Raw genomic sequence first — 11,416 nt, 5'->3', positions numbered from 1 at the left:
TAATCGGAAACATCTTACAATGCAGCAAACTCAGGAATGTCCCTTTAATTACTGCATATGTCGTAGTTAATAATGCAGCTAGGGGTACCGTACAGAAAATCGCAGCTAGTCATTTAGTCCAATTAATGTACACTTCCGTTCGAACACAGTGATCTATACACAAACACATGCTTATTAATTGCAAATATCAAAACTTTTATAAGATGCCGTTTTAACGAGTCAGTCATCAATGAGCCCCTTTTTCTTGGTCTCCCCAAGACGTGGGTGTAAGTATTTCTGTTAAGCACAAACAACAGTGTACATTTTCTTTTCTGTAAAAGAAGGCGATTACACATAATCTGACAAACAATAATAGAAAAACGAAACTTTATTAACGTCAAAAAAAGTCAAAGAACAAGTTCCGATGACTATTCCACGATTCAGTAGGAACAAAGGGTCTTTTTTCTTTTTTTTAAGTTTATTTTCATGAAATGCCACATTTACATCCGTGTTTTTTATACCCACGTGGCTTGGGTATACTATACACACACATATTATATATAATAAATATTATACATCTTATTAGCTGAAATAACATAATAAAATAATAATAATGAAAAATAGCTATCTACATCTGTTACATGATAGGGATTGGCAAAGTCACGGAGGACAGTTATATTAGTAACATGTTTCCCACTAATAAAATGTTTCTACGATTAAACTTGCATAATAAATATATTTTCTTGTTTACAAAATATTTTTCTTGTTTACAAAATATTTTTTAGGAAATAAAATGAAATTTAGCCTAGTACAGATATTAGAACAATCAGAAACATGTTTAATATACAGCCACTAATAATTTACGCAGAAAAATATATTTGATATCTAATTATAATCGTTAAAAAGTATCTGTTAGTCGATAACATCTTAAAAATTGCAGCAAAGTCGGGAATGTCCCTTTAAGGAAATGTTTTATCTCCAGCTGAAAGGATATAAGTGAAATTGATGGACTTATTATTATTATTATTATTTAAAGTATTAATTTTAAACAGGTAAAATGCCCCATTTTTCTGTGAAGCGGTCTTCATTGCACCCTAAAATATATTTTTCTATTGTTCCATAATATTTTATAAAACTAAGAGCTTCCATAAATATTGGTAGCTTTTCTTTATGTTTACAACTATATATTTATCTTTTCAGTATAACAACAAGTAGATGATTTATTAAACTGCTTTTACTAGGGATACCCAGCAAAACACCTTGAATATTAAATTTAATAACTGATCCTATCTTTGTTTTGAGCCAATGTCACGGGGATCCTATAATACCCGTAACTGAATCAAACACGATTATCCAAATATATCTTCCAACTGTATATCTATTATATCTCTCTGTATCGGGCAGTCCAATACCCGAGTGGCTCGGCTCTAGGTATATTCAGAGGTTCACTAGAAAACACAACAAAACACAATACTCTTTGGAATCTGTATTAACACTACGCTGACAAATGTACTTGCCGCAGTAGTTCATTAACAACAACAAATTATAACAATTCAGAACTAATCACTTAATTAGTTAATCACTAGGTGTCTAGTTTACACACTATTCTAATCATTTCACGGTAATACAACACACACACGTGTGATAACTGAGAAACGCTTCCAGGGGAACTTAATTAATAAAGGAATTACAACTCTATTCCTACTTGGTTAATTTTTAATTAACCTTAAACTACTCATTCAGTAACCTTGCAATACAGAATTAATACTGGTACCTATCACAATAAAGACAATAACCTACAGTTTACCTAGGTCCTCTAGGATGACCGGCTAAGCTTTATATTACCAAATACTCGTATAAAATATTAGACAGTGAAGCCTACAATTTACTTCGTCAGATTACCGGAAACACTGTCTAAATAATATTGGTATAATACAGTATTAAAATATTTAAAGTCACATCAATCACATCAAGGTTATACAACAGAGCAGAAAAATATATTTACCACGTCCGGACTGAACTTGTATAGATCGTTCAGTGGACGACGTCCGTTTCCCCTGGATACTTCCAATGTTTCTCCCCGATATCTCTAAAACCCTATATATTTATTCAAAAATCTGAGAGACAGCGAATATCGCCTGGGGGCACAACGCGGCACCTCACCTATCATGTGAATTTACCCGAACTCCCAGAGCCGTTATTTTCCCTTAGATGGCCAGACTTACTGTCGCCTAGTCCGCCAGGAATACCAGGTCGTAAAACCGCACTACATGAGTTATTACGTAACTACTGGCCACATGGCCTCCACACCTGGGGCCGTATGCACGAGGGGCGGATAAGTCCACTATCCGGGAATAGTGCCTATCCGCCGGATAAGTGGGGAAATTTGGTATGCATGACGGCAGGATAGAGCTCCCCAAATAGCCTAAACGCGAATAACGCTATTCGCTACATTTTCTGCGTATAAAGGCCTATCCGCTGGATAAGTCTGAAAGGAAAATGGCCGCGCTGGTGTGTTGCGATTCAGAAACAGGCAAACATGTCGACAAAACTGGTTATTTCTTGATCGAACAAAGCAATTTGACACTTTTTATAATGTGGAAAAATATGAAGAATTTAAATTTGAACAAAAAGATATTCTGAAGATCACAGATGAAATAGCGGAAAACATCGAAGTGTCCAGTCGGTTGGGAGTGTTAACGTTGCTGTCAAAAATCTACAAAAGTACAAGTTTGCAACACTTTCAATATGTCTGCGATAACTGATCGGTGAGGAACTTGTTTTTATATAACAATTATTACATATTTATTTCAGTCTGTTTGTATTTGCCACATCGCCATGCATTGTCTTCAATGTTTTAATGTAACCTATCGAAAACCGTCCCCCATCAAAAGTCCTCCCATTGGCATTGCACTTGCTACTTCAACTTTAAACAACGTAAGCACGAACTTTGATTACGTCATACATGTATGTTGTTCACGAAAACACGTCGACAACTTACCAAAAAATTGGAAGGTTATTTGGGGAAAATATACAAAAATGGAAATATAGAAATTAATCTGTATGTTTTTATTGGGGGTGGGTATACCTGGGAACACAGACAACGGCTTGTCAAACAATTAGCCTAAGGTAAGCAAATAAAGGTTTTAAATTTTCACAAAATTGTCAGCGTAAATAATATTAAACGCACCGGATGATTGAAATGGCCATGCACAGTACTGTAGACTGTAGTGTAGGCTACCATTTTAGCGGAACATATTTTCCGTAACTGAAACAAGTAGTTTAATTTAATTTTTATTGAAAACATGTGCCAGATATATAATAATTATATAAGCTATTTTCATTGATTTCACTTACTTATGTATTTGTTCATTTTATGTTATAGGCATACATCAGTCAACAATTTGGTGAGGACTGACAACACTCCAGCAGGTACCAAACCACAAAACGAACATGGCTGTAGCAAATGGTGTCATTCTGTCAATGTGCAGGTAATGCAGATAGAGTGTGTGTGTGTGTGTGTGTGTGTGTGTGTGTGTGTGTGTGTGTGTAAAACCATGTGTGTGTATAGATAGCGGAGAGAGAGAGAACACACACACACACACACACACAGAGACAGAGACAGAGATAGAGAGAACTAACTGAAGTAATTATTTTAAAGCATAAAATATGGCGTTGGTAACATAATTTAACCACTAAACTTAAAATACAATTTTTCACCATTATTGAAGCATAGATTTGATAAAAGTAAAACTATTTAGTTACATAACAGATTTAAAAATAAAAATAAAAAAAATAAAACAGTGCTCTATAAACATATATTGTGACATGCTGTCAAATTCTTTTCTTTCTTTTCTTTACCTTGGTGAAGCAGATGATTTGTTCTTTTTCTTTTAACCCCCCCCCCCCCCAAAAAAAAAAACCAACAACCCAAAACAAACAACAACAAAAACAAAAAAACACCTGTTATTACCAAGATCACCTTATTATCATAAATGTCATATTTGTAACATTTTGTTCCAGGTACATGGCACATAAGTTGTTGTATACTCTGGTTGTGAACCCAAGTGAATCTGAAGTGAGGATATATACAGCTATACAAAGTTCAAGCAAGTTGTTGAATGTGTGCGTTTTGGAACCTTCTAAGATTCATAAAGTTATTACGATTTGTGTAATGCTGCATAACTGTGCTAGGAAGCTCCATCTGATTCAGAGAAATTCAATGACAGTGATCCAGGTTTTGTTTTGTTACAAGATGATAACTTTGATATGAAAGAGATTTCAACCCAATGGTTCATGATGTTGATAGCAGAGCTGTTATTTACTAAAGTAGTGTCGGAAATAGAATAAAAATTATTTTCGTCGATTATTTCTTACATATTAAACTGACAAGTAAATATTTTGTAAATATCTATTTACTGATAGTCTACCTAATGTAGCATTTACTTGTTTGGGCGCTCATTGATGTTCATGGTGGTGTTTACTCTTGAAATTAAAAGAAAAATGTCAGTAAACAGGTGATCTGTGCACTTTATTGGAACAGACTATAACACATTTTGGTCAACATGTGTCAATTTCACTGGGGTTACAATATGTGAGGGACTGTTTCTGATGATGGTTTGCCCCTATCCCTCTCCAAAAGAAAATATTTGTAGTCATTTATAAGTAACTTTTGAGCAAAACTGTCAAGAGCCATTATGAGTGAATCATTATACCGGTATTAAAGGTGCTATCTCATTGTTGCCCAATGACAGTTATTGCAAATCATTTTTTTTTTTTTTTTTTAATAAATTTTTTATTTAATATCTAAAGAAGACACCTTTAACTATATGCCCATAAATGATTATAGGAAATAATTTTATCTACTAGTAGAAAATAGATTTTTATTGGAGAATCTTTATCACAGCTCGCATTATATAGCACCTTTAAATTGTTGCAAGATTGTGTAAATTTCTAATGTCATAATTAATAATTTATGTTGCAATTCAAAATAATCAGTTAATTTGCAGTTTTAAATTAAAAGTTTGTTTAAGGGTAAATGAAATTGACACATATCATCAAAATGTGTTATAATCTGTTCCAATAAAGGTCACAAATCACCTGTTTACGGACATCTTTAGTTTAATTTCAAGAGTAAACACTACTTTGTACATCAGTGAGAGCCCAAACAAGTAAATGCTAAATTATATAAAGTGTCATTGAATGGGTATTTACAAAATATTTACTTATCATTTTAATATGAAAAAAATAATCGACGAAAATCATTTTTATTCTATTTCCGACAGTACTATAGTAATACATTTACTCTTAAAGACAGCTGTAGATGAAAAAGTAATTTACATGCTCTGTTAACACAAAATGATATTCATATTTTACATTTTTCATACACCTTCATTTTGAATTTAAATCAATATGCAACAGGAAAATAATGTTACAGTTAGATTATTATAATTCAGAACTTCTATGCAAAACAATTCATAAAATAAAGACAAATTAACAAAATAATTATGAAAAATACATGAAATTGTTTTAAAATCTGATAACAAATAAAAAATAATTTTAAGTAATAATTTTTGTTCATGTACAATACTGAGTAACTTTAATTACATGTTCCCTCTGACATGTCACCCACTTTAATTAACAATTTAAGATGTGTTTATCTTAAGTTATCTACACTTGGTTTATTTACTTCTACACTACACTTGCTTCACTCTTCACAATTTGTAAGGTGAAATAAATTATAAATATTACTTTGAATTGTTGTTGTTTGTTGTGTATTTCAGTGTATGCTCTGTTTGGCAATATGTACTGATTGAAAGAAATAAGGGATCACACCAACACTTACAGGAGGTAGTGACTGCAACAAAAACAGTAGACATTAGACATTAGGACGATAATAGTATTCAATACTAAGTGTTCCCTTATTTCTTTCTCTGTATATTTTGTATATTATTTAGTTTTTTAATATTATTACTTTTGTATGGCTATTAAATAATGATAACGGAAAATTGCCCCTGTATTAAAAGCAGTTTCCGTTTCTCTTTTGGGGGGTTCTGCCTACATATTTTAGACTGACTGTGCGTGCCATAATTCATTTTAACAAAACCCCAAGTGTGTTTCACTGGGTGTTTATTTTCATAAATGTTCAGTCCATTTTGTTTACTGAACCAAAATAAAACTGTTGCAGTGGTGGTAGGATTGGGTATGTGGGTAGGTGTGGGGCTCATAATCCACATGAAAAAAAAAACAATTCTTTATTTGTATAAATTCGGGAAAAAAGTATATTATCGTCGTCAAGTGCAGGTAATCAAGTTGAGTAAAAAAATTGTCTGTTGCGTACTTCTGTGTTATTTCTCTCTCCCTCTACCCCTCCTCTCCTCTCCCCCCCCCCCCCTCAATGTTTTCTCCCTCAATATCTGTGTGGTCCTTAACCATATGCCCGATACCATATAACCGTAAATAAAATGTGTTGAGTGCGTCGTTAATAAAACAGTTCCTTCCTTCCTTTTTTTTACATGGGTTACATTAAAAATAATACTGTCAGTAGAATGAATGAAAAACACAGAGAGAAGATTTAAGGCCAGCTCATTTTGCCCGAATGTCTTATTCGTTTTAAATCCGAATTCTAAGATTGCCTCCCCCCCCCCCCCCCCCCCCCAACCCCCGGACGCTTATGGTTGGTGTTTGACCTATTTTTATTAATTTCTTTTGTTTCCACGACTTATAAAAGATCCCTTGCTACTAATGGAAAAATGTAGCGGGTTTTCTCTGTCAAAAATAACCATGTTTGGCATCTAATAGCCGATGATTAATAAATAAATGTGCTCTAGTGGTGTCGTTAAACAAAACAAACTATTTTATTTATTTACCAGTTTTCCAGTTATCTCCCTCTATATCTGCATTTCTATATTTTATTAGTATCCTGGGTGTTATATCTTGGTCCCCCATTTTTATTTTTTTATTTGGCAAGACTATTTGCCTATTTTATTCTTATTTGTTTTTAATTTGCACCCCTTCCGAAATATATACTGCACTTTTAATGACTGTTAATAACAGGATTGCTATATATATTTTTTTCTTCTTCTTCTTATAACTATGCATTTAATTTTATTTATTTTCATTATTATTTTTGTATTATTATTATTATTTAGTTTAATTTTAATTTAATTTAATTTAATTGTATTTAATTTTATTTTATTGTATTGTATTGTATTTATAAATAAATGTATTTATATATTTTATTTATTTATAAATATTAAACGATACACTGTTCCTTTTGTTTACAAAAGTACATTGTAAGCGCAACGTTAGGTTCCAGAATGCCATGCGCGGCGAGGAGTTCCCTCAATCTAAAAATAACGCCGCCGGATAGCTATTCGCGACGTCATTTACGTTTATGCATATCAAAAAGCGAATACATTTAAACGCGATTAGCAATCCGCGTTTAGTTTTATCCGCTCCTCGTGCATACGGCCCTTGGTCTAAGTGCATATTGGGACGCACGGTCGCGCGGAGGTATTACGTAACCAAGCTGCACATGGCCCTCTAAAACAATTAACATCGCCACAGGCGAAAAGATAAGAGCATGTTCCGTCACAGCCAAATTTCAAATATTTTCCATATTTGATTAGAGTTAGGGCAATAGAAAAATATATGTTCCAAAGATTCTTGTTCGTTAGCACAAAAACTGCATGTATTATCATAAGCTCGAGAAAGCTTATGATACCACGTGGAAGTATGGGATTTTCAAAGACCTCCATGGCATGGGCCGTATGCCTGACTTTATTTCAGATTTCTTACAGAAGTAGTAGGGGGGGGGGGCCTGTTGCGCCTCATGACCTACTTTCCGTGACCTTGACGTCACGGCCTTGTCACGTGACCTCGTCCTACTCACCCGGGCCTGACCTGCTTAGACTGGCCTTGACCTTGATGACGTCACGGACTACTGTACCGTGTGCAACGTCCTACTGACCCGGCCTTGACCTACTTAGACTGGCCTAATGTGCCGTGTGCAACGTCCTACTGACCCGGCCCTGGCCTACTTAGACCGGCCCCTGACCTACTTAGACTGGCACGAAAGAGTATAAAAAGGCTAGATGGGTAGTTCTTGACTAATCTGGTCAATTACTGTCGCCATGCATTTTCAGAGAAAACGGTCGTAATAATTGTCACATAATTAAAGTTCTGCAAGCTAGAATCAATGATAATGTTGGTATCCATTGAACTCAAGTTAAATCGACTGATAATATAACGGTATAAGCACAATAACGATCATTAACAAATACATTGCATGCCAAAATGTGCTGTCGCATAACGATTCCACGCTCTTTGTTAGCAGATTTTGACGTTAAATATCACTTTCAGAACACTGAAACTTTAGCAAAACATTGATTATATTGTTAGTATTTGCACCCAATGACAATTTTATACGTAATTACAATGAAAAGAAAAATATTTCTACTTTTTACCCCCGTCGCCGAGTTAGGCGTAAGTACCGTAACCAATAGAATTCGGTGACGTCATATGATAAGTGATGACGATATTTAGCACTGGGTCACGCGTACCAACCTAGTGGACAATGCCGCCATTTTTACAGCAGTCGACGGGGCGTGAAGGAATCTAAATCTCGAGTATTTCAAGTTTGTCCTGAAAATATAGGTACGTATTCTTATTCAAAATAAGTACCGTAACATGGTTTTTCTAAAGATCAAATACTTGATAATAAAAATTATATATTTGCCGAGTAGTCTGAAGTTTCCTCTCGGTCGACGCATCAAAACGGCAAGCATTGCTTTTTGTATTGAGCTCGTGTGACGGCATTACTTCAAATATGAGTAAGTACCGTAACGTAAGTACCATAACATATTCACGGATTACGGTACTTACTATTCGTTACGGTACTGATCAGTCAGACTCAGTCAGACTTAAAGGGATATACTTATGTCACCAACTGGACTGATTTGTCCAGTTTTCTCTTTAAAAATATTGACACTAGCTTCATATATACTGAACAGCAAAAGAAACGCAATAGCTATAACGTTTTACTGCTATTTTAAGCCAATGTATGACCAACAAATTAATCCTGTTTAATCAGATTACTGGATTAGACAGATGCCAGTTTGGGAAAAAATAATGCACTATGTATAATAATACATGCATTTATTTTAATAAAAATGCCTAGAAACGTTAAGGCCATTGTGTTTCTTTTGCTTTTCAGTATATTATTGATGTCATGACCTTAGGCCCCCCTATTGCGCTGCGGCCGCAGTCTGTACGACGCTCTCTTTGCAATTGTAGAATAACTTATTTTAAACTTACATTTCATCAGTGAATTATTAGTAAGGAAGGGATGCAAAGGATGGGTGGCATCCTGGGATACATGCATAAATGACTACTTTAAGAGGTTGTAATGAATCAAGTTGATCTGTATAAAACAGAAACAGTGACCCGACCTTTAGGAAGGTTTTAATCAACATGTTAGAGAAATTTGTATAGGTATGGATATCCATCCTAAACTGTGGGTATGGAAAGCCATTCAGGGGCCCCTTCTAGACTGATTATGTGGGACACAGAATTTTTTTCCAATTGGTCTAACAAGAATGAATAACAATAATTATTTATTCATTATAATATAATCTTGATATTACCTTTCAGACTGCAAGATGCCCCCTAAAATGGCAAGGCCATTGACGGGAAAAGAACGGCAAAAGAAGTGGCGTGAAAGACAGAAGGCCAACCTCGAATCCCATCAGAGGTACTTGCAGGCAGAAAGTGAACGTTATACACGAAGGATAGCAGAAGGAAAACGTAAACGTGTTGCTGACATGACGGAACGTGAACTCCGAAAGCAGAGAAGAAAATGGAAGCGTGACTTGAAAGCTTGGCGTCAGAGGCAGAAGACAAGCATTGCTGCAATTATGACTCCACCTCAAAGTCCGCATCCTGATGCTGCTGCTGCTGAGCCACAACCCGGTCCGAGTAGGGAACAACCAGGTCCTAGTGTTATGAAGACGAGTGGTCGAAAAAAGATTCGTCGCGACAGGGCAAAAGCCTACCGAACCATTGAAAAACTAACCGTCAAATTGCAACATGAACAGTTAAGATGCAAGAGGGTGCAGAAACGCTATGAAAGGGCATGCGCAAAATTGTCAAAAGATCCAGCAACACCCAGGTCTGAATCAAAGAAACTCTTGCAATCAGGCAATCTGAAATCGGTTCAGAGAGATTTGACGTTTTCATTTGCTCTAGCTAGAGGTATTAAGGAACGATACAGAGAGCTTAGCAACCAACGTGAGAAACAACTGGTTCGCAGGATCTTTCTTAGTGCCTTCCTGAAAAAATATCATATGGCAAAACACTTTTCAAACAAGCTTGGTATAAGCAGAACACTTGCGCTTAAAGATGTAGCATCAATGGCGAGGAAACGCCGGCGAGACCGCCACTCTGACGAAATTGTGAATGCAATTCGAGAATTGTTATTGCGGGATGACAACAGCATGATGAGGCCAGGTAAAAAGGACAAAACACGCAGGAGAAGAATGAAATGCAAAAACGTTTCCTTTTGGACTCCATGCTGAATCTGCATCACAAGTTCATGTCTGAAAATGGGCTGCGTATACGGGTATCGTACCAGTTTTTCTGTCTGCAACGACCATTTTGGGTTGTGAAGCCTAATCTGTCGGACATGGAAATGTGTCTCTTGTCGCACCCACGAAAACATCCAACTGATGGCCGATAGACTTTACAAGCTGAAGATAACCGATGAGAAAGATGCAGAGAAACATCTCGAAGTGATATGCTGTTCGACGAAAAGCAAGGAGTGTATGTATCGTGAGTGTGACACGTGCAAAGATAAGCGCATCAAATATAAACCATATGAGCAAACAGACACCACCTGGTGGGATGAGTGGACGATTCAAGACCATGAGTATCTAAACAAGACAACAGGAAAAATAGAAGTCACCAAAAAAAACGTGAAACATAGGGTTGAAGGAACTGTTGTTTCCCTGGCGGAGAAATTTGAGGAAGCTTTGAACAGGAAGCTTAGTCGTCACGTGTATAATATTCGTCATCAGTACATTCAGTTGCATCAGAAAAGGCTTACTCTTGCAGAGAATGAAGCCATGATTCATATGGACTTCAGCGAGAACTATGGTCTAAAGTACAACCGTGAAATTCAAAGTGTGCATTTTGGTACATCAAACGCACAGGTCACATTACATACAGGCATTGTGTACACAAATAATGAAAAATATGGGTTTGCTACTATTTCAGAGTGCAGACGACATGATGCACCCGCCATTTGGGCGCATCTGAAACCTGTCCTTGACAGTATATCAAAGGATCGGCCTGAGATTGGTACACTGTATTTCACATCCGATGGCCCAACAACGCAGTACCGTTGTAAAACCAACTTCTATTTACTATCAACCCTTCC

General features: G+C 35.8%; 1 protein-coding gene and 1 long non-coding RNA gene across 2 annotated transcripts; both read left to right on the top strand.

Annotated features, from left to right (window-relative positions):
* The first annotated feature begins 2,969 nt into the window (after window positions 1–2,969).
* LOC121380473 lies at window positions 2,970–4,400 on the top strand. Its single transcript, XR_005958939.1, has 3 exons — window positions 2,970–3,108; window positions 3,365–3,470; window positions 4,003–4,400. It is a non-coding gene; the product is annotated as an uncharacterized LOC121380473 (long non-coding RNA).
* A 4,170-nt stretch (window positions 4,401–8,570) lies between these two features.
* LOC121381765 lies at window positions 8,571–10,556 on the top strand. Its single transcript, XM_041511116.1, has 2 exons — window positions 8,571–8,637; window positions 9,634–10,556. The coding sequence occupies exon 2, from the start codon at window positions 9,642–9,644 to the stop codon at window positions 10,554–10,556; it is 915 nt and encodes a 304-aa protein (XP_041367050.1). The 5' UTR covers window positions 8,571–8,637; window positions 9,634–9,641.
* Window positions 10,557–11,416: the final 860 nt, after the last annotated feature.

This window comes from Gigantopelta aegis, chromosome 9 (assembly GCF_016097555.1).
Source record: "Gigantopelta aegis isolate Gae_Host chromosome 9, Gae_host_genome, whole genome shotgun sequence".
Classification (NCBI taxonomy): Eukaryota; Metazoa; Mollusca; class Gastropoda; order Neomphalida; family Peltospiridae; genus Gigantopelta; species Gigantopelta aegis.
Note: the sequence above shows the minus strand (reverse complement) of the source record. Positions and strands in the feature narration are given on the sequence as shown.